General features: G+C 35.0%; 2 protein-coding genes across 8 annotated transcripts; both read left to right on the top strand.

Moving 5' to 3' along the window:
• The first annotated feature begins 1,685 nt into the window (after positions 1–1,685).
• On the top strand, positions 1,686–18,615 carry LOC109506005 (bZIP transcription factor RISBZ1). Of its 3 annotated transcripts, none has more exons than XM_073259849.1 (3): positions 1,686–2,364; positions 3,809–3,902; positions 9,109–9,796. In XM_073259849.1, the coding sequence occupies exons 1-3, from the start codon at positions 1,906–1,908 to the stop codon at positions 9,591–9,593; spliced, it is 1,038 nt and encodes a 345-aa protein (XP_073115950.1). In that variant the 5' UTR covers positions 1,686–1,905; the 3' UTR covers positions 9,594–9,796. The 3 variants fall into 3 exon arrangements, with proteins under 3 accessions (XP_073115950.1, XP_073115949.1, XP_073115951.1); XM_073259848.1 differs by lacking the exon at positions 9,109–9,796 and adding an exon at positions 6,134–7,175; XM_073259850.1 differs by lacking the exon at positions 9,109–9,796 and adding an exon at positions 16,810–18,615 and having other exon boundaries at positions 1,701–2,364.
• LOC105046565 (bZIP transcription factor RISBZ2) lies at positions 18,585–27,182 on the top strand. 5 transcript variants are annotated; one of them, XM_073259847.1, is made up of 8 exons: positions 18,585–19,043; positions 20,487–20,580; positions 23,887–24,085; positions 25,882–25,957; positions 26,039–26,164; positions 26,257–26,273; positions 26,431–26,477; positions 26,626–26,824. In XM_073259847.1, exons 1-7 carry the CDS (start codon positions 18,585–18,587, stop codon positions 26,441–26,443), a joined length of 984 nt encoding a protein of 327 aa, XP_073115948.1. In that variant the 3' UTR covers positions 26,444–26,477; positions 26,626–26,824. The 5 variants fall into 5 exon arrangements, with proteins under 5 accessions (XP_073115948.1, XP_073115946.1, XP_073115947.1 ...); XM_073259845.1 differs by lacking the exon at positions 26,257–26,273; XM_073259846.1 differs by having other exon boundaries at positions 26,431–26,824.
• The last annotated feature ends 42 nt before the right edge of the window (positions 27,183–27,224 follow it).

Genomic DNA, 27,224 nt, shown 5'->3' with positions numbered 1-27,224 from the left:
ATGGTTCCACCATAAATCATTCTCTTCCGAGCACCGTTGCAGGTTCCTAATGGACGGGGGAATACGGCCATTCTTCAACAAAATCATGTGGACAATGGGAATCCCATCAAGGGTACAAGACTTCCTGTATCTAAGCTTTCTTGATAGATTTCTCAACAAAAATAACCTAGCTAAATGAGGGTGGCAAGGAGGATTAAACTGTGTTATGTGATACAAATCTTGAGACCACTGACTATATTTTTCTTCAATGCTCTTTCACTGGAAAGATATGGTCGTTCTTCAACGCTCTTTCACTCACAAACCTTACTATGGAACAATTAGAGATCAGAAGAACCAATGCACTCATCAAGGAAAGGATTAGACATCTTGCTGGCGGCAGGATTCTGATGCTTATGGAAGGAGCGCAACAGGCGAATCTTTGAGTTTCACGCTTTTCTTCCCAAAGCTCTGATCCGACAAATTGGTATGCTTTTCATGTTGTAATTCTAATTTAAAAATAAAAATTATCATTTTAAATTTAAAAAATTAAAAATTCTAATTATAATTCAAATAAAAAATAGTAAAAAAATTAAATTTGTAATTATTACTTAAATAAAAAAATTTAAATTACTACTTAAATAATTTAAATAAAAAATTATCATTTCTAATTACTATACCTATTTTAAATTAATTTTATTTATTAAAAAATCACATAAAAATAAGTAAAAAAATAAAAAAATTAAAAAAGTCATAAAAAAGAAAAAATAAGTAATAAATAAAAAATAATTTTTAATCTTTAATTTAAAATTTGAAAAAAATAAAAATTATAATTTTTAATTTAAAAAAATAAAATTTTTAATTTTAATTAAAATAAAAAATATCATTTTAACTTACTTTTTCCATTTCAAATTATATTTTTTAAAAAATATTCCAAACAAAGAAGTAATAAATGAGAAAAAAATAAAAAAAAAATTTAAATATTAACTCAAATAAAAAATATAAATTTAAATTATTTTTTTATTTAAAATTAATTTTTTTAAAAAAATATCTCAAAAAATTTTAAATGATAATTTAAATGGAGATACTAATTTTAAATGATAATTTTTATTTTTATCAAAATAAAAATTTATTTTTTTTATAAATTTAATTTTTTTTATTTTTTGAAAAAAAATATAAAATAATATGATGTTTTTAAAAATGTTATTTGGAATGATATTTTTAAAAATATTATTGATATTTTTTTTTAAATTTTTTTTTATGTAAAAAATAAGGAGTGACGTAGTGATAATAAAATTTCATTCAAAATGACGTTTTATCGGTTTTGTATCATTCTGATAAATAAATTAAATATTAAATTATTTAAATAAATAATTTTTTTTATATTAATTAAAAAAAATTTCAGATTCCTATCTTCCATTAATATTAATATACGTAGTATTGAAAAAAAAAAAAAAAAGTACAGGATGGGTCCCATCAAAAGGTCCCGGTAGCATCTCTTTCTTAGCCTCCATCCACGACCACCCCTTGTCTAATTACTTATTCCGCCAGCCCAGACAAACCAAGAATCACACCCGGATTAGAGATATTCCTGCTTGCCCCCAATCCACAGTACACACCCGCGCGAGGAGCACTCAAAACAAAGGCTGAATAAAAGGCGAGGGAAAAAGGGACAGAGATCAGGAGAGAAAAAAAAAAAAGAAAAAAAAAGCTGGTGGCCTTAATGGGCCTTTTGGTAATACTGCTCTCGTCTCCGTAGGCTATATCACGCACCTCCATCCTCCCCTACCTCCCAGAGAGAAAAAGGCTATTCCAATTTCCGTACCTCCTCAGAGAGAAGAGGGAGAGAGAGTAGGTGAGGGATAGCTGTGGATTAATTAATTTGGGACGGAGACGGAGACGGAGAGGAGAGAAAAAAAGAGGGGGGAGATGGAGAGGGTTTTCTCAGGGGACGAGATGTCGGACTCATTCTGGGCCGCCGCTGCGGGGCTTCCTTCGCCGGCCGCCGGCGGCAGGCCACGCGGTCTGATGAATCGGAGCCCCTCCGAGTGGTACTTCGAGAAGTTCCTGGAGGTGGCGGAGGAGGAGGCCGCCATCCCCAGAACCACTCCCCCGCCCCCTGCCAACCCTAACCTTGACCCTGATTACAACCGTAATCCTCCTCCTGCCTCTGCTGTTGCTTCGAATTCTTCTGGTGGTGGGAGGAAGGATGGGGGCAGAGGAGAAGATGACGAGCTGGTCGAGATCAAGGAGCCCGCCGTCGTTGCTGCCGCCGCGCCGCCCCAGGGTCCGCCGTCCGATCCGCCGGCGGATGTTGATCCGAAGGAGTATGCGGCGCTTCTGAAGCAGAGGCTTGACTTGTACCGCGCCGCGGTTGCTACGTGTCGGGTAAAGCCATATATTTTTGTTAGATCTTATGTTTTCTCCCTCTGTTTCAAATATTTGCTTTTATTATTTATCTTTCATATTTGCTTGATTTTGGTGCTATATTTAATTATTGGGTACTTCTCTTACGGCTGGGAATATTATCTTTGATCTTGTGTCTGTGTAAAACTTTCTTTTACCATCTGTTAGCTTAGAATATTTTGGAGGGTATGGATGTTTCGAGAATTTTCCTTGTTGGATTTGGATTTGGTTTGCATAATCAAGGGATTGATTTTTCGTTTATATACTCGTAGTTTCGTTTCTCTCGAATATCGTTATGTTGTTGTATGTTGTTCGATTTATAATGTAATTGTTTGAATGTTTTGGAAAGACTGAATAGAAATTGCAGTTTTTGCAGACCCTTGCGTTCAAAGCTTAGAGTTGAACAAGGGGTGAAGTTTCAACCATGAGTTCAGATCTTGTTTCTGCCCCTGCTAAAGTTTAAAAGTTGCCACCTTTGATGAAGCTATTGATCGAGGAGCAATGTTCATCTTAGTACTTAATTGTGAGCCTTAATGTGGCTGTCGAACAACTTAATACAAAGCAAACCGTTATAAGATAAACCTTCCCCTTGTAGAAATATGACAATGCTGTGATTAGAATCAGATAGAATATTAGAGCTTTAGCACGAGCTTTTAAGTATCAAAGGGCTATTTCACTTCTTCACTAAATATAGATTAGACTAATCATTTCTTGTTGCACCAATCATTTCTTATAATGGTTTTATTGATGTGAGACGGCAGATAACCTTGACAGTTGACACAGCATTTGAAACCTCTGAAGTGATAAGCATTGAAAAGAGTGTTTTGCAAGAGACTCGTCTTTCTTGACTTGATAGTTGGGGAGCATACCAATCAATATCATGGATCCACTTGATATCTTCACCTTTGGTTTCCACAAGATTGTTGTGAATAAAACCAAATTTATCCCAGGAGATGTTTCATCACAATCACTATACAATATACTGTTTCCTTAGCATACTGCATCAAATATTCTTTGCTGGTTGGGATTACTCCCTCCTCCCTGAATACTCTTGTTAAAGAATTTCTGCTATATACGTAAATAGTATACTGTTTAGCAACTAATTCGGAATATGTAGTACATTGCTGTTGTACATCCAAACAACATGACCAACATCAAGTTGGAGGTAAAAGGCTATGTTCGCTGGTCTAGGCAGGGGGGCACTCATTGAACTCCAAAAAAATATGCTCCTAGATGAATGGTAGAGTTGATGAGTGCATGTCCAGCATTATGTTCACATGCAACAGGTGTTGCACTGAGATGTGCTCGGCACACTCTGAAGTATATGCTTCCAGTGCACATTTGAACCCTTAGGGTGGCCTAGGGCCAAATGTCCCACTCAGATGGTTCTCTGTTTCTCTAAAATGGTTTTTGTTTCCTTCTGCAGGGTTCTGGGGTAAATTCACCAGATTCTTCTTCGTTGGACTCCAAATCGCTGTCTTTGGATGCTTCACAGCTGGGATCTCAAGGTCCTGTTCAAGGTATTCATTTTCAAGATGTCCTTTCATAATAAACCAATTATAGAAGTTGCTGCTAGGCATTTTTTTAATTATATATACACATTCCCATTCTGTATTATATTTGTTTCAAAGTAGTGATTTGTTAAGTGTTTTTGAGAGCCCTTAAATCTTTACAGAATGACATCTGTGCTAGTACATGAGAACTATCTGCAAAACTTGCAAAGAATAGTTGATCAATGCAATGTATTTGGCCATGTTTCAGATAAAGGTTAAGGAAGAAAATAATGATTTATATGGGAAATGACTGATCAAAAGGATTTGGATGAAAAATGAGATGGGTATGACAGGAAGGTAGATGACAAGGTGCATAATGTGACATTAAAGTGGTACAGGAGTTTCGATAGAGTCTATTGCTACATAATGATGCACACATGCATGCAGGGAAGTAGAATTCAAATGTTAAAGGAGAAACTAGTGGGAAAGGAAGAATTGCTTCAAGATATGTTAGAGATGCATAAGATTTTGAAGACATGAGAATTCCAAAAGAGTTGGAAAGTAAATTGGAGCATGCATATTTGATGATTTTCATCATAAATTTCAAAATGCAAAAGATAGTGCTAGTGATATTCTAATGTTAGCAAATATGTGAAAGGAAAAAACTTAGAGATAAAGCACATAGATTTTGTGAAGAATTGATGTGAAGATTTAAGAAATTATGGAAGATGTTAAAAGGAGATAGATTAGAGGACATTGCAAATTAATATTAAAAAATGCAAAGGAGGCAGTACTCAAGAATTATGAACACATAAATGCATGTGTGGTAATATGAGATGTTCACCTAGAATCCTACCAAGAAGATTTGAGCTCACATCTTATCAGAACAAATTGTTTGATGTGTTATTCAAATTGAGAATCCATAATATGATCAACAATATTTTAAAAACCTATAATGCAACAATCAAATGCTTTTAGTTTGTTTCGTCTGTCGATCAAGTGGTTATAAATTAATGATAATGATTTGACTGGGTTAAAAAATGCATGATGGTTCACATAAACCAATGATCCCCACCATACGTCATAGTCTACATATCTTAACACATGAACCAAAAAATTTCTTGTCTGGATTCTTCTAAAGTGACAATTGCAATTCTCTTTCTAGCTCTGGTCATTCAAAAATTTAATTTATATATCAATAATTGTGAATACCAGTAAGCCTTTAAACTACAATAGGAAGTTGGATTCTAAAATTCTAGCATTGCAGCCTTTTTGCCAACAATGTACTTGTCTCTGTTGTGCACAACCTGTGATCTCAAGTTTCACCCTTCCATTCACCCAATGATGTTGTTGTTTACTAATTTTTGGTCATTGATCTTATTACTTGTTATTGGAGCATATCCATATTAATGCCAACTCTTTTTATATTTTCTCTATATTTTCTCTACCATTTCTATTGGAAACCATCTTCCTCTCTCACATAAATATACTGCATTTTTTTTTTCTTTATACTTGTGATGTTATTTTATGTTCTTATCCTTCTGTAGTCTTTATTATTCCTGGATTTATCCAAAAGGTAAGGGAAACAAATCTTGACATTGAATATCACCATCAACCAATTTTCTGTCATAGTCCCCACTTGATAATAGAGGTAAGAACCTTGCGGCATCCTTCTATTTAAGTCTTTTTAATTTTTATTTTTATCTTATTATTTTTTATTTTTATCTCATTAGATTCAGATTTATTTTAAAATTCGATTCGATCATAATTTAAAAATTTTAAAATATATTGCATTTCATGAAAATGTAGATCTGTCAGTTGACCAATGTAGGATATTCTACGATATCCGTATAAAATATATATTTGATTATATATTTTTGTACGGGTACCGTAAAATATATATATTGGTCAATTGATTGTCCAGTTTGGAAATTGCATTTAATTCTATAGGTAATTACATTATTCGAATGATATGCGGAGGGTTCGAGAGAAATTTCAGACAGTATTTTTCTTTAGTTCTCCTCACACATTTTCAGTCGTGTGGGGAGAATTAAGGAAAAATGCTGTCGAAATTTCTTTCGATCCCTTTGCGTATCATTTGATTAATGTAATTAACCTATAGAATTAATGCAATTTTCGAATGAGATAGGATCTATCTGTACCTATTTGTTGATGATATGATGTATTTATCATGTAAATCTTTTGAAATGATAAAATAATTAGTAATACTAAATATTTTGATTTTGATTTTGTTATAGGTTTCTCCGAGAAGATGGTCAGTACTCGAGTTCGTGTACTATTGTATTATGATGGCATGATACAGAATGATAAAACTGGTGTGCGGTACAGTCATCCTGCAAATCGGATGATTAGAGTATTTTCATCATTATCACGTCAAGAATTATTGGACCATTTATACAGCTGTATTCCTGTGGACAAAGAAAAATATGAAATCAAATTGAAATGGAAATCTCCTAATCTGTCGGGACGGTTAATGCAGAGCAATTATATCTTAGTTCCAATTGATGACGATGAAGATGTCGAAGAAATGCTGACTTTTCCTTTGAAATATTCAGAATGTCGATTTTTAGAATTATATATTGAAAAGAAAAATGTACCGAGCTTTGGATACGATAGTCGGCATTCAACTCAAACGGACAATAATGTTGGGCTTTCCTCATCTTTCGTAACTCTTATGGTGCAAACCAATAGTGTTGATGCCGTATTTGCAGAACAACATTCCACTACTGTTGGTTCTAGTTGTTCAATTATTCAGAGTCCTATGGTGACTTCTCCTATATCTTCTGCTACGGTGACTTCTCCTTTGCTAGAAGTAGTGGTAAGTGCGGGTGACGATACTCATATAGGAAACGATGACTGGGTAGTTGGTGGAATAAATTCTGATAATCTAGACTTTGAATCAGATGAAAGTGAAGATGAAGATTATTGGATGGATGAGGACAGTAGCACTAATGATGATGATGGTGAAGATGAGAATGATGATGAAGATGTTCAGGCTAATATTAATGTGGGAGAAACTAAATAAGAAGTAAGAACCAGTGTGGCATTTGTAAGGAACAGGGTCATGACCGCCGCCGCTGTTTTATGATACTTCAACACACTTCAACTTCAAGCAGTGGAAGAAACTAAAGGCTCTGAAGATATATTTTCGTCATTGTTTTATGTATTTATGTGAGATTGTATTTGAATATATGTATTTAATATCCTGAGATGAACTGAATTTTGTGTTTAAGTTGTATTGTGTGATAATATTATGTTTAAAATATATTTCTCATAAAATGAATAGCTATCGTATCGTATTTCTTATTTTTTAATACACTTGTGATAATATCATTATTTTAGATTTATTAGCGTATTATGACTTACGATCCGCGGTATCCCGATCCTCGAGACAGCAGTATTTTTACATTGCATTAGCACCATCAATCACAGATTATTTTAGATGGCGGCGTAAGTATTCCAATTCTATTTACTATTTAAATTTTTTTCTGAAAAGTCATATACATTATCTAATTATTATATTTTATTGCAAGAGTTCAGACATCTTCGTCTACGACAATCCGATGCTGATTTCTGGAGGATAGAGGACATTCCACATAGAGTGCTGGATTATTTACGATATCTTGGATTTTATGGAGTATATCGGATCGGTTGTATACAGATGGACGTTGGTCTTATTTCTGCTTTGCTTGAGAGATGGCGTCCAGAGACACATACATTTCATCTTTCATTTGGTAAGGCGACTATCACTTTACAGGATGTCAGCATTTTTACTGAACTACCAGTTGATGGCGATTCAGTTATCGGAGTTGATTCCACGCTTACTATTTCGGAATGGTAGGCTTTGTGCTTGCGATTGTTAGGGTTTGAGCCCGACGCACACTTTTTCGATCATTCACGACTCAGGATTGAGTGTTTGGATGATCGTTATCGATATTTTTATATTGCGGATGATGCACCAGAGGAGATGGTGCAGCAGCATGTTAGAGATCAGGTGCTGCGATTGTTAGGTGGTATCACGTTATCCGATACTTCATCGAATAAAATGAAGTTGATGTTTTTGCCATTATTAGAGGATTTAGACTTCGCTTGTAGACTCAGTTGGGGCAGTGCAGTTCTAGCTTATCTGTACAGAGCTATGTGTCGGAGTTCTTATGCTGATCAAAGCGAGATGGATGGTTATCTTGTATTATTTCAGGTATGTAAATTAAAAATTTTTATTTTTAATATTCAATTATATTTCAAACATTGGGTATATAATGTATGATTTTTTTTAAAATTTGTAGATTTAGGTATGGGAGCGTATGCCAACTATCAGTTCATTACGACGACAGTTGTTTGAGATGCCATCAGAACAGCATGATCCTGATGTTTCATTCAGACTGGACGGATTATTGGGATATAAGTATAAAAATATTATTTTTTTTATTTGAAATTTACTGTTTTAAATTCGATAAAATTTATTTAACATGAGTAGATTGTGAAATAAATGGAACGTTGCATTCAACGTTCATCACGTATTGACGAGAATGATACGAGTTTATAGGTGCCAGTTGGATACATTAGTTGATACATATAGATGGATAAATTTTAAATTTTTTACAAATATTATTTTATAGTATTCATAATCTATTAAAATTTTAGCTTACTAATTTTTTTTTATTTTAACTCTATCAGTTTTTGTGGGAGCCATATACAGATGAGATATTGGCTATATTGCTGCAGATGTGTACAGTTGGACATGATATATGGACTACTAGGGTGTCACTTATTTATTTTGATGCGGTTGAGTGACATCTTTTCGATCGTATTCTGCGGCAGTTTGGTCAGATTCAGGATATCCCAGAGTAGTTTGATATCTGTTAGGGACTTCATCGTATTAATCGACGAGAAAGAGTTCGTATTGACTGACGTATCAGACATGTAGAGTACATCGATATTTGGGATGCACGTCGAGATCAAATTGTTCATGATGATTCTATTTTGAAAGGTCGTTCATATATCGATGACTATATGGCTTGGTTCTTTAGCATTACAGTGCGAGTCATTGGATAGCCTCGATATGTAGTTCCCGAATACGAGAGCGAGAGTTCTACTGTGCGTCTTTTGGTAAGACTACGAAAATTAGTTTATGTTTGTATTATATTTTTATTTTATATTTTACAGTATATTGATTGTTTTATTTTTATTTTGTAAATTGATTCTATGTCAGGTCTTATGTTGGACGTTCGTCGTGCTTTATCTACGACTGATGAGGACGAACGGATTCGGATACTGCATGAGATAGAGAGAACAAGTTCCGGAACATTGATGGTGATTGGTGTTGATTCATATAGCTGTGCACCTTGGAATGGAGCAGCCGATGTACCAAATATGAGATATACGCCGTCACCATATATTCCATATATGCCATCATCGTATATTCCGCAGATGTCATTACTAGATGCTGCACAGATGCCACCGTATTTTGATCCACAGATAACAGTGTCTTCTTCTTTCTACATCTCTCAGATGACATCACCGGATATCAGTTGGCCACATGAGTATGATACTTTTTTTTCAGGCCCATCCGTGTATCTAGATGAGAAGGTTGAGCGGGTTGCTCAGTTCGTAGATGATTCGACAGCATCCGTTATTTCTGAACAGCATGACCAGCAGACCTCCTCCACTGATATAGAGAAGGAGCCATCACAGTAGGAACAGGAGCAGCCGTTGAGGACTTTTCTGAGAAGGTCCAAGCGACCGCAGGCATCACGACGTCCTTGTGGGACTTGATCTTTTTTAGATTTGTATTTGTACTTAGTATTTTTGAAACTTTTATTGTACTATTTTTTGTACGCTTGATATTTTTATTCTATTTAATATTATTAATTATTGATTTTATTTTATATTTTTAATTTCAAGTGATCGGATATTATGCTTTGTGGATATAGTTACACATACTCTAATATGTCTCAGAACATTAGGAGAGAAAAAGTTATGCTAAAAGGATTATAGAAATTATAATGTAAATAATAATAGTATATCGAATAATTTAATTATGAGATGAATCGGACCGTACTGGTACATCTCGATCTGGTACGGACACAAATAGCTATGTACGGTGCGGTATTGAAAAAAATTTTGAATTAAAATTTTTATTTTTTAAATTTAAAATTATAATTTTTATTTTTTCTCATTTTTTTGATATTTTTTATGATATTTTTTATTTTTTTAACCCCCACAATTTTTTTAGAATTTTTTTAAAAAAATTAATTTTAAATAAAAAATAATTTGAATTTATGTTTTTTATTTGAGTTAATATTTGAATTTTTTTTTTTTAGTTTTTTCTCATTTTTTACTTCCTTGTTTGGAATATTTTAAAAAAAATAATTTGAAATGGAAAAAATAATTTGAAATGATATTTTTTATTTTAATTAAAATTAAAAATTTTATTTTTTAAATTAAAAAATATAATTTTTATTTTTTTCTCATTTTTTAAGTATTTTGCTCTTTTATGATTTTTTTTTATTTTTTTGACATATTTTTTAAAAAAAAATTAATTTGAAATGGAGAAAGTAATTTGAAATGATGATTTTTATTTGAATTAAAATTAAAATTTTTATTTTTTTAAATTTAAATTTATAATTTTTATTTGGCTCTCATTTTTTCTCATTTTTTATGGTATTTTTTATTTTTTTAAATTTTTAAGATTTTTTTGAGATATTTTTTTAAAAAAATTAATTTTAAATGGACAAAATAATTTAAAATTATCTTTTTTTATTTGAATTAAAATTAAAATTTTTATTCTTTAAAATTCATTCAAAATTATAATTTTTATTTTTTTTTATTTTTTTATGATATTTTTTTAAAAAAATTAATTTGAAAAGGAGATTGTAATTTGAAATGATGATTTTTATTTGAATTAAAATTAAAATTTTTATTTTTTTTAATTTTAGAATTAAAATTTTTATTTCTTTTCGATTCTTTTTTTAATGATATTTTTAATTTTTTTTTACTTCAATTTTTTCTCAGATATTTTTTGAAAAGATAATTTGAAATAGAGATACTAATTTTAAATGATAATTTTTATTTTTATCAAAATTAAAATTTTTATTTTTTTATAAATTGAATTTTTTTTAATTTTTTAATTTTTTTAAGAAATAAAAAATATCAGATGATATGGTGTTTTTAAAAATATCATTTTGAATGGCGTTTTTAAAAACTTCATTTGAAATGGCATTTTTAAAAATCTCATATTATTTGATATTTTTTATTTTTATTTTTTATTTTTTGATGTAGTCTACGTGAAAAATAGAGGGTGACGTGGCGATGATAAATGTTTTATCGATTTTACATCATTTTGATAAATAAATTAAAAATTAAATTATTTAAATAAATAATTTTTTTAATATTTTTTAAGAAAAGGACTCCAGAAAAAAGAGTGGGGTGCCAGCTTTATCATTTAAAAATGGAACTCTCTTTTTGGTTAAACACGGTGAGAAAGTGAGACTGTTGCCTCTCCAGCAAGAAATCTCTGACCCATACGAACACTGAATAGAGGGGTGCCAGCTTTATCATTTAAAAAAGAGAAGGGTATACCAACCTGAAGTCTTGTTGGCAATGGAAACTCCACCATATTTACTGCAATTTTAAAAAGAAGTACATGAGAAAAATAGGATATATTTTGGAACGGTAGATAATAGATCAGGATCTGGATTGAAAAAATCGTATCCTCTAACACGTTTGGTCCATGATGTGACTTAGAATTGAAATAAACATAGGATTTAAATACGCAAGAGAGTAAAAATTGAATTTTAAGGGATTAGAATATTTTTTTTTCTGAAATCAGAATACGAATGAAACTTTCTCCAACCAAATAGTTGGAATGGGAGTTAGTCATTCCCATTCCTATTTCAGCGTCTAAGTCCCTCCATCCAAACATATCCCTACAGTTTCAAATTGGAAAAGCACCTACCTTAGACCTATCCTATACCACAAAATGATAGATCATGATGTTCGAAAAATAAAGACAATCGTAACAGAATGGTTGAGTTGTGTACGCCTCCTGAATAGAAATAAGACTTGAAGAAGTTTTTTAAATGCTTGAAGATGGTTGCAAAAGCCTTCATCCACTAGAATGGGATTCTCTGTGAAGCACCGAACTTGGCTTATAAGGCTTTGAGAGGACTAAGCAAAAGGATTTAAGTGGTAGATGAACATCAAGTCATCAACCATTTAACATAATATACCATATTTTTTTTAACCACAGTTGATCTATAATAATAAAATATAACTCTTACAGTAGTTTAACAAGTAGAGTGAACCCATCTCCTCGAATGTGGTCGTGGGCCATGAGGCTGTGAGCTGTTTCGAAATCAGGGCATGTATGGGATAATTTTCTAGTGGTCTATGATGCAGATCGGTTGGCCCTCCGAGCGAGATTGGAGGAGACGTCATCAACCTTAACGGGTCTGCCAAAGGCTTGGACATAAGCTCCACGATTAAGGTATTCAGAAATGTCTTCACTCTCACAGGAAGCCGACAGGAAGACTTGCATTGAGACTGGCTGATTCGGAAAGGAAGGTGGTGGACTTCTGTTATCTTGCATCTTGAAGGAAGAGATTGCTTGCCGAGATGGGAAACACGATGGATTTGAGGAAGCACGGACCTTGCAAGATCTAGCAGAATATCCAAAACAATGGCCACGAAGGCATTTGATTGGATTTTGATAGCCTTGCTTACGGTGATCACGACTTCCACAACGAAAGCAAACCTTTTTTTTTAAAGGGGCGGATAGGAAGGCGGGGAATAGAGAATCCAGAGTTTGAAATTGATTGCTAAGCTTTCGTCTGACGAGATGGCCTTCTATGCAGATTTAGAGATTCAGATCGAAGATTTGCTCCATCCAAGATTTGCTCTCGTGTTCTTATTATACTCTTTTGAGTTGATGTCGGGGCTGCACATTAATTTTGACAAATCCAAAGTGCTAGCATCGGCATGAAGCATTCGGAACAGGACCAAATTGCCAAGACTCTAGGAAGTCAAACAGCAGAATTCTTCATTTCCTTCCTCGGTATGCTACTAAACTACAACAAACTCAAGGCAACTGATTGGAATCCATTCACTGAAAAGATCACCAAGAAAATGGCAGGCTGGAAAGGTAAACTGCTTTCGATTGTGGGTTGGGCGATGCTTCTTAATGCAGTGATCATACCAATAGTAATATTCTGGATGTCCAATTTTATTTTACCCTCAGAAGCAATCAAAAAATTTGAAAAGGCTCGTAGGTCATTCCTATGGTGTGGTAACGAGCAGTGGAAGAAGGGCAAGAGCTTACTTAATTGGACTTCAGTCTGCCGCCCAAAGCGGTTTGGTGGTTTGGGAATCATAAACATTAAAATGTTTAATCAGGTGCTATTCTTCAGATGGTGGTGGAACCTATTCTCGTAAGTCTCAAAGCCTCGGAAAATGATCATCAAAGAACATTACTTCAATGACCAGCCAATTTCTCTGAATTGATCATCTTGCCAAAACATGTCGGAGTTTTGGAGAAGTTTACAGAGAATTAGGGAACTATATCGATCATTGGTGAAATTCAAGGTTGGCAATGGAATGCAGATCTCCTTTTGGGAAGATATATGGCTTCTTGACCAACCGCTTAAAGACAGGTTCTGTAGGATATTTGCTATCTCTCCTTTCAGAGGAATCTCTGTTGCAGAGGCTCTAAACAACCACTTTGGGCTTGGAACAGTGCTTATTGAATGTCCTTCTGACAAACGCCTCGGACACTATCGAATGGAGATGGTTCAACCATAAATCATTCTCTTCCAAGCACCGCTGCAGGTTCCTAATGGATGGGGGGATACGGCCATTCTTCAACAAAATCATGTGGACAATGGGAATCCCATCAAGGGTACAAGACTTCCTGTATCTAAGCTTTCTTGATAGATTTCTCAACAAAAATAACCTAGCTAAAGGAGGGTGGTAAGGAGGATTAAACTGTGTTATGTGATACAAATCTTGAGACCACTGACCGCATTTTTCTTCAATGCTCTCTCACTAGAAAGATATGATCATTCTTTCATGACATGCCGGATTTCAAGATGTTACCGCACTCACAAATCTTACTATGGAACAATTAGAGATCAGAAGAACCAATGCACTCATCAAGGAAAGGATTAGACATCTTGCTGTCTGCAGGATTCTGATGCTTATGGAAGGAGCGCAACAAGCGAATCTTTGAGTTTCATGTTTTTCTTCCCAAAGCTCTGATCCAACAAATTGGTAGGCTTTTCATGTTGTGGATGGCACATGCCAAAGATGCTGAATCCGAACAAATACAGAGAATCAGGAACTCTGTGAAAGGGATGCTAGATAGAACACTTAGTAGCAGTTGGTATTCAAGCTAGAGGGATTTGAAATGGTCATGGCCATGACCATAGAACAGAATTCTGAGAGGCTGAGAACAGGATCCAAATGCCTTCTTTGGAGGAGGACATACAGACTGCACTATGAAGTCGACTCCAGAAGCTCAAGTTTGAAGCTTGGGCCATAAAGCTTCTATAATTTGCCGAAAATTCATGATAAGTCTCAACAGGTAATGCTATGAGGTAATCAGATGGGATTGTGAGTCCTTGGATACTCACGTTAGATTCTATCAGAAGACGGAATTATAAGAATAAAAGGAAGCAAATTTCGGAGCGGGTCAATTACTGTTCTCACTCACAACCACGTCTGTTTAAAACCTGTAACACTAGAAATCTGAAATCAGTTTCTGCAACTATTTCTGAAACCAGTATGAATCTCATCCTCAAAACCTAGAACTTTATCTTGTGTGAAGACATATATGTATAAATATGTATGACTAAGTATCTTAATATAATTTACCTTGAGTTAGGCTTCTCTAACTCAATTACATCAAAAAAAACTCTTACAGTAGTTTTGATTGGAAGAACCCGGTACGACAAGTTTGATGGACTTTTCTTTTCTTATCTGGTTTTCTTTCCCCTCAACCAATGGACATATTGCACTTGATCTAGATTCCATGTTTCCAGAGATGGTCCCCCTAGTTGATTACCTGTTTAGTTCTTCAATGGAAATATCTTGTTGTGTCAATCAATAACTGACATATACCCTATTGTTTGAAGGGTTCGGGTTATATCTTTCATATGAAAGAATGATTTCCTTCTTTTCACAACATCAATAATTGAATCATATTTTGCACAATTTTCGAAGCACTCCAATGGTTGTGAAAGGAATTGGAGTGTTTTGAAAGTTGTACAAAATGCCATCCAACAATTGGTATCGTGAAAGAAGGTCAATCATTCTTTTGCGCGAAAGATACAATCCAAATCCTTATTTGGAAGTAACTAGTTTAATCACCCCATATCCATACAAGAATTGGATTTTGATGGACAGCAAGGGAGTATCGTTCCAAACTATTATTAACCCTCGTAACAACGCTTGCCACCACCTTTTGGCATTTGAAATTCCTAATCCACTAGGGATGTGTGGTTTACGACCATTAGCATACATTGGTATCCTAAATCCCAAGATATAATATCTGGAAAAGAATAATCTTCTACAAATGCTTGCCTCTAACTTCTCTTGTTAATCAGATGAATGCCCCCTTCAACCTCGGTCAATTAAAAATTAACTTTGATGGAGCTATCTCTACTCATGATTCTAGGATTGGGTTACTCATTAGATGCCATGAAGGCCGGCTTTTCTATACAAAGTTAAGACATTTTTCACATCTGCTTGGAAGGGATTTATGGTGGCATGCCGTTCATATATTGCATGGATCAATGGCTCCCATTATAAAGGTTCCTCATGCTTGCTTTCTTATAGTATTTTCTAAAAAAATAAAATGTTATGCTTTATTTTTGAATATTTTATATGCTGATTCTCATAGTTGTATTTATTCAAAAATAATATAATATATATTTGATTTTAATTAAAAAAAATCTACACATGCTTCCACTCGTTCTCCAATTGGATCCTAGCGGCATAGTTGCCTATTGCTCATAGATTGCAGGGCCCTCAGATTCATTGGGAGATTTTTTTTTTTTTTGACCGTTTATGTGCTGAACATTTGGTATCTATGCGTTCCCTTTGTCCACCAGTATTTTGGCAGCACATGATTGAACGTTGGCACCACGTATCTTCAAATCTTCTGCTCATGCGCCGCCATGGCGGCGCATTGAGAAAGTTGGCATGGTTAAGGTTCGGTTCTCAATGATTCAATTCAACGGTCCAACCTTTTGTGAATTATCTTGTAACAAGTAGTGGCTGACACATTAATTATGACTATCGTTAGACATTACATAACTAACAAGAAAAAAGCCACCAAATATCATCATTACTCAATAAGAACCAATCTTTTTAACTAATATGAGATATTTTGATTACATAACGAGAATAACTGCTAAATAAAGTTTTTCATGTAAATATTTATTAGAAAATATATATGTGTAACATTATGAGATCTTAAAAATTGTTATAATGCTACCATGGTGATTATTTGAAGCCATGACACCCACCTACGAGTTGGATCAAGAGGAATAAAGGAAAGTTAAAAAGAAAAAAAAAAAAGAAAAGGGAAAAGACTCATGGTAACATGCACTTTAGGGCCTGTGACAACATCGATCATGTGGTGCATGCAAAAATGGAGCAATATGTTAGGAGAGGGATATGGTTATGAGAAATAATCAAGTGGACTAGATTCATGATCATGAACCTAGAACGAAAATATCTAGTCTCTGTTGCTATTACACATAAAAGAAGATAAAGGGAAAAAAAAAAAAAAAAAGGATGATTTGATCCAAAATCTATGATGAACATGCTTCATCCTTGATTTAATACAACCACCTTTCATTGCTTGTGAGATTCTTTCTTTTTGTCTGCATGTTTCATTTGTTGCAAATTGCAGATGTTGCCCCCTACTTCCTCTCAAACCCACCGTGAGTTGTGTTCATTGTTTCTGGACAGTGATGAGCAAGTCTAGCTCTTGTGAGAGGTTCATTGAAAGGGAAAATATTCCGAGTGGATGTGAGCAAGGATCATGGAAAATACGTGGCTTCTCATTTGGATGTCCCCCCAAAAAATATCAGTCTCCAATAAATTCTTATTGATGATGACTTGGAATAATTTTAGCCTTGAAAGAGATACGGCTTTCTGTCCTCTAGGATGTCCATTTCATGTGACCAAAACCCCCTTGATATCTTTCCTTGCAAAAACATAAATGGAAGGAAAGAAAAAGAAAGATATTTTGAAGATTAATTATGGAGAAAAAGTTTTGTTATTCTTTGGATGGATGAATCTAGCATGAAAACTTTGTTTTGATTAGGGAGAAGAAAAAAAGAGCTCAAAGTCTGAGATATTTTTTGGTAATTATTCTGTTTTTACAAAAATTCTCGAAATATTAAAATCTGACTTTGCAAAATTATTTTAATAATATGTTATTACTAATAGTAAGTTAATGTTCATAAATAATCTATAACTTGAAACTCTAGGGTCTCGGTGATTGTTTACCTACACGTTTAAATTTTTGTCATGATATGCCCTTTTTTAGAAGGTTTAACGAGATGATTTTATAAAACTTAGAAATGTTATTATAGCATAAAAATCTTACGCATAAAAATATATACACAGCTGATGTGTGGCTTGCTTATCAATATTTTTCATTAGAGTCTGTACTCAACATGATATAATTATTAATTTTATAAAAAAATATATTATAATTATTAATGATTGTAGCAAATTAAATTGTTTCATCTTAATTATGTATTTTTTTTACTCTAAATTTTTTATACAACAAAATACCAATGGTGTCATAAAAAAAAATAATTTACAGTCTTTATCCAAATTATTAAAATAATAAATAAAAAATAATATGAATTGAATTTATTATGATGTAGATGGGAGGATTTTATTAGTTTAATATTGATTGCAAGTGAAAAAAAAATTTTAGGGCATATGAAATGAAATTTTTATTTTGATATAAAATATTTTTTAAAAAATAAAATTATAAAATTTTACACCATAGTGTCAGAATCTTATTTAGAATTCTTTGTGGACTACGGTGTATCCCGGCAATCTTATCAAGAATTCTGGATCTGATTATAGTTGATTGATGGCACCCACTCTGTACCTCAGATTTCTGTCTTACACTAATATACATAGTATTGTGAAAAAGAAGTACAGGATGGGTCCCATCAAAAGGTCCTGATAGCATCTCTTTCTTAGCCTCCATCCATGACCACTCCTTGTCTAATTACTTGTTCCGCCAGCCCAGACAAACCAAGAATCACACGAGATATTCCCGCTTGCCCCCAATCCACAGTCCACACCCGCGCGAGGAGCACTCAAAACAAAAGCTGAATAAAAGGCGAGGGGAAAAAGGGACAGAGACCAGAAAAAAAAAAAAAAAAAAAAAAAAAGGAAAGACTGATAAAGAAGGAAATCTGTGGCCTTTATGGGTCTTTTGGTAATACTGCTCTCGTCCCCGTAGGCTATATCACGCACCTCCATCCTCCCCTACCTCCCAGAGAGAAAAAAAGGCTATTCCAATTTCCGTACCTCCTCAGAGAGAGAGGGGAGAGAGAGTAGGTGAGGGATAGCTGTGGATTAATTAATTCGGGATAAATTTAGAATAGGTGGGTTGTAAGGAGACAGAGACGGAGAGGAGAGAAAAAAGAGGGGGAGATGGAGAGGGTTTTCTCAGTGGACGAGATGTCGGACTCATTCTGGGCCGCCGCTGCGGGGCTTCCTTCGCCGGCCGCCGGCGGCAGGCCACGCGGTCTGATGAATCGGAGCCCCTCCGAGTGGTACTTCGAGAAGTTCCTGGAGGTGGCGGAGGAGGAGGCCGCCATCCCCAGAACCACTCCCCCGCCCCCTGCCAACCCTAACCTTGACCCTGATTACAACCGTAATCCTCCTCCTGCCTCTGCTGTTGCTTCGAATTCTTCTGGTGGTGGGAGGAAGGATGGGGGGAGAGGAGGAGAAGACGAGCTGGTCGAGATCAAGGAGCCCGCCGTCGTTGCTGCCGCCGCGCCGCCCCAGGGTCCGCCGTCCGATCCGCCGGCGGATGTTGATCCGAAGGAGTATGTGGCGCTTCTGAAGCAGAGGCTTGACTTGTACTGCGCCGCGGTTGCCATGTGTCGGGTAAAGCCATATATTTTTGTTAGATCTTATGTTTTCTCCCTCTGTTTCAAATATTTGCTTTTATTATTTATCTTTCATATTTGCTTGATTTTGGTACTATATTTAATTATTGGGTACTTCTCTTACGGCTGGGAATATTATCTTTGATCTTGTGTCTGTGTAAAACTTTCTTTTACCATCTGTTAGCTTAGAATATTTTGGAGGGTATGGATGTTTCGAGAATTTTCCTTGTTGGGTTTGGATTTGGTTATCAAGGGATTGATTTTTCGTTTATATACTCGTAGTTTCGTTTTTCTCGAATATCGTTATCATGTGCAGTGTTGTTGTATGTTGTTCGATTTATAATGTAATTGTTTGAATGTTTTGGAAAGACTGAATAGAAATTGCAGTTTTTGCAGACCCTTGCGTTCAAAGCTTAGAGTTGAACAAGGGGTGAAGTTTCAACCATGAGTTCAGATCTTGTTTCTGCCCCTGCTAAAGTTTAAAAGTTGCCACCTTCGATGAAGCTATTGATCGAGGAGCAATGTTCATCTTAGTACTTAATTGTGAGCCTTAATGTGGCTGTCGAACAACTTAATACAAAGCAAACCGTTATAAGATAAACCTTCCCCTTGTAGAAATATGACAATGCTGTGATTAGAATCAGATAGAATATTAGAGCTTCGAGCTTTTAAGTATCAAAGGGCTATTTCACTTCTTCACTAAATATAGATTAGACTAATCATTTCTTGTTGCACCAATCATTTCTTATAATGGTTTTATTGATGTGAGACGGCAGATAACCTTGACAGTTGACACAGCATTTGAAACCTCTGAAGTGATAAGCATTGAAAAGAGTGTTTTGCAAGAGACTCGTCTTTCTTGACTTGATAGTTGGGGAGCATACCAATCAATATCATGGATCCACTTGATATCTTCACCTTTGGTTTCCACAAGATTGTTGTGAATAAAACCAAATTTATCCCAGGAGATGTTTCATCACAATCACTATACAATATACTGTTTCCTTAGCATACTGCATCAAATATTCTTTGCTGGTTGGGATTACTCCCTCCTCCCTGAATACTCTTGTTAAAGAATTTCTGCTATATACGTAAATAGTATACTGTTTAGCAACTAATTCGGAATATGTAGTACATTGCTGTTGTACATCCAAACAACATGACCAACATCAAGTTGGAGGTAAAAGGCTATGTTCGCTGGTCTAGGCAGGGGGGCACTCATTGAACTCCAAAAAAATATGCTTCTAGATGAATGGTAGAGTTGATGAGTGCATGTCCAGCATTATGTTCACATGCAACAGGTGTTGCACTGAGATGTGCTCGGCACACTCTGAAGTATATGCTTCCAATGCACATTTGAACCCTTAGGGTGGCCAAGGGCCAAATGTCCCACTCAGATGGTTCTCTGTTTCTCTAAAATGGTTTTTGTTTCCTTCTGCAGGGTTCTGGGGTAAATTCACCAGATTCTTCTTCGTTGGACTCCAAATCGCTGTCTTTGGATGCTTCACAGCTGGGATCTCAAGGTCCTGTTCCAGGTATTCATTTTCAAGATGTCCTTTCATAATAAACCAATTATAGAAGTTGCTGCTAGGCATTTTTTTAATTATATATACACATTCCCGTTCTGTATTATATTTGTTTCAAAGTAGTGATTTGTTAAGTGTTTCTGAGAGCCCTTAAATCTTTACAGAATGACATCTGTGCTAGTACATGAGAACTGTCTGCAAAACTTGCAAAAAATAGTTGATCAATGCAATGTATTTGGCCATGTTTCAGATAAAGGTTAAGGAAGAAAATAATGATTTATACGGGAAATGACTGATCAAAGGATTTGGATGAAAAAAGAGATGGGTACGACAGGAAGGTAGATGACAAGGTGCATAATGTGACATTAAAGTGGTACAGGAGTTTCGAGAGAGTCTATTGCTACATAATGATGCACACATGCATGCAGAGAAGTAGAATTCAAATGTTAAAGGAGAAACTAGTGGGAAAGGAAGAATTGCTTCAAGATATGTTAGCAATGCATAAGATTTTGAAGACATGAGAATTCCAAAAGAGTTGGAAAGTAAATTGGAGCATGCATATTTGATGATTTTCATCATAAATTTCAAAATGCAAAAGATAGTGCTAGTGATATTCTAATGTTAGCAAATATGTGAAAGGAAAAAACTTAGAGATAAAGCACATAGATTTTGTGAAGAATTGATGTGAAGATTTAAGAAATTATGGAAGATGTTAAAAGGAGATATATTAGAGGACATTGCAAATTAATATTAAAAAATGCAAAGGAGGCAATACTCAAGAATTATGAACACATAAATGCATGTGTGGTAATTTGAGATGTTCACCTAGAATCCTACCAAGAAGATTTGAGCTCACATCTTATCAGAACAAATTGTTTGATGTGTTATTCAAATTGAGAATCCATAATATGATCAGCAATATTTTAAAAACCTATAATGCAACAATCAAATGCTTTTAGTTTGTTTCATCTGTCGATCAAGTGGTTATAAAATTAATGATAATGATTTGACTGGGTTAAAAAATGCATGATGGTTCACATAAACCAATGATCCCCACCATACGTCATAGTCTACATATCTTAACGCATGAACCAAAAAATTTCTTGTCTGGATTCTTCTAAAGTGACAATTGCAATTCTCTTTCTAGCTCTGGTCACTCAAAAATTTAATTTATATATCAATAATTGTGAATACCAGTAAGCCTTTAAACTACAATAGGAAGTTGGATTCTAAAATTCTAGCATTGCAGCCTTTTTGCTAACAATGTACTTGTCTCTGTTGTGCACAACCTGTGATCTCAAGTTTCACCCTTCCATTCACCCAATGATGTTATTGTTTACTAATTTTTGGTCATTGATCTTATTACTTGTTATTGGAGCATATCCATATTAATGCCAACTCTTTTTATATTTTCTCTATATTTTCTCTACCATTTCTATTGGAAACCATCTTCCTTTCTCACATAAATATACTGCATTTCTTCTTTTTTTCTTTATACTTGTGATGTTATTTTATGTTCTTATCCTTCTGTAGTCTTTATTATTCCTGGATTTATCCAAAAGGTAAGGGAAACAAATCTTGACATTGAATATCACCATCAACCAATTTCCTGTCATAGTCACCACTTGATAATAGAGGTAAGAACCCTGAAATTAGGGCCGTAACACAGGTGAGTTGGGGGATGGATTACATAGGGTTGTAGTGTCACCCTTACCCAACCCCACCTAACCCAACCTAATCGTATGTGGGTTGCAATTTTTCCAACCCAACCCCATCTTAAGCCACATTTGGGTTGGTTTGCCTTAGTTTCTGGTTGAGCTAGCTGTCGGATTAATCAGGATATGCTGGCTGTGTGGTAATTTAAGGTTGAGGAAGTGTTTTGGACATTCTATTTAGGTCAATATTATATTGATTAAGATCTTATTTAGATGCACTTATGCAAATAATATATATATATTTATTAAGATCTTATTCAGAGATGCACTTATGCATTTCTATAGCTCAATAGGGCTAAAATTTACAAAAAAGATATATTTATGTTATGTGAAGTACAAATATTAGTTTATTTTCATATTGAGTTGGGTTGGGTGAATGCTTAACCCGAACCCTAACCCGACCCAACTTAGGGTAGAGTTGGGATTTCTGAGCCCGAGCTAATCCTCAGTTTGTGAGACTTCAGTCCAGCTTGATCTGATAAGTGGGTTGGGCTAATCAGGTTTGGTTGGGTTTTGCTTATAAATTTTGTGAATGTGATGAATGATTTGGATTATGACTTTGAATGGCTCGTGTATTGAAAAACAAAAATGGTCTAAAATATGCTAGGATGGCCCATTGTCAAGTCTAGGATGTTATATGATCGGTCGAAGAGGTAAGGATAGAAAAATACATATTCTAGAGAATAAAATTTTATCATCACTGATGAACAAAAGCATCTTAACCCTAGATATTAATTGTTTTAAAAAACATTTTATGCGAAAGAATTGAAAAGTATGGAAACTACTTGTAAAAAGCTAGGATCATGACCAATTTATATTATTGTCTAGCAATACTAAAGCTGCATCATATGTTGTATACAAGTGAGGCCTCTCTTGGTATGTGTTGGTGGTAGGACATACATCTAGATATGGTTGATGAGACTAGGCAAAGGAGATGGTTTAATATTTGAACTCTTGATAGAACTATTGAATGATAAATGTTGAAATAATACTCAAGAGTGTAATATATTACATGAAGTGTAATTTCTATTGGCATGTGTCTTTAAAGGTTTACTAGTGATGCTTAAATATTCTACGATAAACAGTCTTTTGAAGATACCATTTATAACCTCCACCTAATTGAGAAAAGAAGAAAAAGAAGAAAGAAAAAAATGCTATTGCATACCTAATCTTTTAGTTGTAAATACCTACCTAATCCCCACTTTACCACACCATATGCTGCCAGCCACCAGTTGTGCATGCCCATGGCATTATGCTTTGACATTTGTTTGAGTCTTTTCCCATGTTACTGTGTTGCAGAAGTAGTTATGCATCTAAATTAGTTTGGTAAATCAAATATGTTTTCTATAAGATACATTGAGTTGGTCCATATCTTTGAAATGGTAACCTTTTTCTTTTTCTTTTTCCAATTTAGTTATTGTTTTGTTAATGGCATATATTTGTTTTATCTCATATCCTTAGTTATTGGTGGATGGCCACTTTGTATGAACACATGGGGGTGCTTGAATCCGTCTTTTCTAACATTAGATATTTCTGTTCTATATTTCTGTTCTATCACTTTTCTTTCTTTTTCTCTTTTTTATTTATGCATGCATGGCAGGAAATGGTTCTAAGATGCAACAAAAAGCAGGTAGTGGACCAACTGGAGGTGAAGCCCCTCCCGTCATGCAGAACTTAGGTGTCCAAGGGAGGCCAGCTACCAGTGGATCATCAAGAGAGCAGTCAGATGATGAGGAATTTGAAGGTGAAGCAGAAACAACAGAAAATATGGACCCTGCTGATGCAAAGCGTGTAAGGAGGTAAACATGAATAGATAGTTGTCTAGTTGGTGTCTCTGTTCTGTAGCATTGAACTTAGTAGGATTTTTGTCAGCCTAGGTAGTACAGATATTTCAAATTGCGTGCCATGTCTGCATCTGTCAGATACCAATACTTGTTGGATTTATTTATTTATTTATTTATTTTTTTCCGAGCGCTTTATAGACTTCCTGGATATAGCTTCCCAATATCTTCGAGCATGGGGGAGGGCTGCTTTTTCTCTTTGATAATGTGCATCCTAGATCTGTTACTATGCTTCATAGTTATCAATCATTACTTGCTATTTTAGGATGTTATATTATATAAATGATTTTGAGTTTACTGATCTCTAAAATGACCTAAAATATTATTCAGTATTTTCTATTTCTTTTCTCCTTTTTTTTTTTGAGTTCAGTCTTTGATCATTGAAAATGGCAGTGGAATATTGTCAATAACGTTCCACTCCACCTTAAACAATCAGAGCCACAGTATGCTTTAAAATCGTAGATTTTCAAAGCTGCAGCATAACCAGTCATTGGATAGGACCTTATGCCTTTTTCAGATCTCAGAGTTAACCCATTCTTGCAGCGTGCACCTCTACTAATCTTAATGAACTCTAGGGAACAATATTTATGGATTTTGAATTGTTAATGGAGGTACTGGGCTGTGCAGGAATAGTAATTTGTGAAATTTGTCAACATATGTTTCTAAAAGCGGTTCTCATCACTATTTTAATTATTGTTGGCTTGCAAAATGTCTTTGCCATTGCATGTGAAATAGAACAAGAGAAGAATGTGCTATCAGCTTGTTTAATTGAATGCACACGTACATGCATGGCATGCGATATTACATTAGAAGGATAGAAGTATGAGAATGCATAAAACTAACTGAAAGCTATGGCACTTTAAGCCACTACACATAGATGCTGGACATCATGATTTTTTCGTACCAGGCCATCCTGATCTGTACCGGCCATCACTTGGAACCCCCTTATTTGGACACTAGGGACCGGTATCATACTGACATTTGGTAGATGCATACCACTTGGGTGTTGGTACAGGGACCGGTACTGGTACCTAGAACCTTGCTTGACATAGTCAAAGAGTGCATGCCATAAATGATAAACTATTCTGTTTTGACAGGACACTTTAAAAATCTGTTCCAAGCGTGAACTCTTCTATTTTCGCAAAAAAGTTCAAATGCTTCTGGACCATGTTTGCATAAATACTGCAATTCTTGGTTGTCAAGGATTGATGCATTATGCTGTTGTGTTTAGGTGTTCAGAATTGTTCATTCTCCAGGATCTGTGAAAAATGAATGTTCATATGAAAACACTTCTGTCCATAGGAAATAGAAGTGATGATAATGATGCATTTAGGTCCAAGCAATAAGAAACACTATAGAGAGAAAAGCAAGTTTACTAGATGCCAACTTCTATTCCATGTAAAATGACCAAACTGATCCCTATTTAAAGCAAAGCACATGATAAGTCGCATTTTAATTAACATATATGCATGCGTTATTTGAAATTACTTAATTCTTATTACTATTGGCATCCAGTTATGTTGGATCACTTAGTAGCAGTTATTCATAAATGAAATATCTACATGCTTTGTTGCATCATCCACAGGGAACGATATGTCAGCTTCGGTAATATCTTTTACATCTTTAAGTTGGCACAGGTATTTGCTACCGTTGATGGTTAAACTATTTGTTGTGAAGGCATCTAAAAGTTTAGCTTTTCTAATGCTTTATATTCATTTGATTTTGGATATTCAATTTGATTTGTTTGCCACCAGGATGCTTTCAAACCGAGAGTCAGCGAGGCGCTCGAGGAGAAGGAAGCAAGCACATTTGAGTGAGCTTGAGGCACAGGTCTTGTTTCATCAATCTGTTTATCATTTGCAAACATTTCAATGATTTTGTTTCGACTTAAATGACATATTTGTTACATAGGTTTCACAATTGAGAGTTGAAAACTCATCATTATTAAAGCGTTTCACTGACATCAACCAAAAGTACAATGATGCTGCTGTGGATAATCGGGTACTAAAAGCAGATGTGGAGACTCTGAGAGCTAAGGTAAGCTAATTATATATGAGACTCCATGTTTAGAATGACTATGTTTCAGTCTCCTTCTGTTTAGGTTCATATAGCCGTTATGCTTGCACCAGGCTCGTGGAATTTGTGGGTGAGGAGTTGGCTCTCTCATGGGATTGGTTAAATGTAGTAACAAATTGCATTACTTGTAGAACTTGCTAGCTTGTAGCATGGTTCGCTTTAATCATTTTGCCTACTAACTCGTCCAGGCTAGCTATGACATATCTTAAACTGCATGGATGATGCAGGCATTTTCAATAATGAAGATCAAACCAGTTGATAGTCCTGATTCGTGGTGACTGTGAACAATGAACAGCTAGTGTTTTATTAGATGCTTTTGTTGATGAAAATTCCAATCAATACTAAGTTTTTATGGAAATTGCCTTCAACTATAGGTCCATCTGGTTTAATGTTTGTAAACAAGCTAGTATCTATACATACAGGTGAAGATGGCGGAGGAAACCGTAAAGAGAGTAACTGGTGTTAATCTTTTGTACCCGAACATCCCCGACATATCAACAATCGGAATGCCTTTCAGTGGGAGTCCGTCTGATGCAACTGCTGATACTTCTGTTCCTATCCAAGATAACCCAAACCATTTTTTCCAGCCCCCATCACATGACCAAAGAATCAATACCTGCCTCCCTGAGATTGCCCCTGCTCCTCCAGTTGAGGATGTTATGCATGGTGCCGTGGTTGGTGGGAAGATGGGTCGGACTGCTTCCATGCAACGGGTGGCTAGTCTTGAGCACCTCCAGAAAAGGATGTATGGGGGACCAAGCTCATGTGAGCCTGTGCAATGGGATGCTGCTGCTTGGGATCCTGAGACTTCTGTCAGCAACAAGCAAAATCAGGTATAAAGAAATCCTGGAACTGCCTATTGTTGATGTTGTCAACTGTCTGTGCCTTGTGGAGGAAATCTCTCTCATTCTTATTTTGGATGCTGAGTATGACACCATCTATTGTTTCTTTATCTAATGAACGGTTGTTTGCTTCTGTCCATCTCTTTTGCATCTTTGATTCTTGTGTTGAGCAGCATTTG

Source organism: Elaeis guineensis, chromosome 6 (genome assembly GCF_000442705.2).
Source record: "Elaeis guineensis isolate ETL-2024a chromosome 6, EG11, whole genome shotgun sequence".
In the NCBI taxonomy this organism is placed as follows: domain Eukaryota; kingdom Viridiplantae; phylum Streptophyta; class Magnoliopsida; order Arecales; family Arecaceae; genus Elaeis; species Elaeis guineensis.
This window is presented reverse-complemented; position numbering and strand designations above follow the sequence as displayed.

Excerpts from the sequence above, each read along its gene's own strand:
- LOC109506005 (XM_073259848.1), top strand. The coding sequence starts at position 1,906 with ATGGAGAGGGTTTTCTCAGGGGACGAGATGTCGGACTCATTCTGGGCC. Across the intron at positions 2,365-3,808 it reads CCGCGGTTGCTACGTGTCGG|GGTTCTGGGGTAAATTCACC; the intron begins GTAAAGCCATAT and ends TTCCTTCTGCAG. Across the intron at positions 3,903-6,133 it reads ATCTCAAGGTCCTGTTCAAG|GTTTCTCCGAGAAGATGGTC; the intron begins GTATTCATTTTC and ends ATTTTGTTATAG.
- LOC105046565 (XM_073259843.1), top strand. The coding sequence starts at position 18,585 with ATGGAGAGGGTTTTCTCAGTGGACGAGATGTCGGACTCATTCTGGGCC. Across the intron at positions 20,581-23,886 it reads ATCTCAAGGTCCTGTTCCAG|GAAATGGTTCTAAGATGCAA; the intron begins GTATTCATTTTC and ends CATGCATGGCAG. Across the intron at positions 26,165-26,625 it reads TGGAGACTCTGAGAGCTAAG|GTGAAGATGGCGGAGGAAAC; the intron begins GTAAGCTAATTA and ends CTATACATACAG.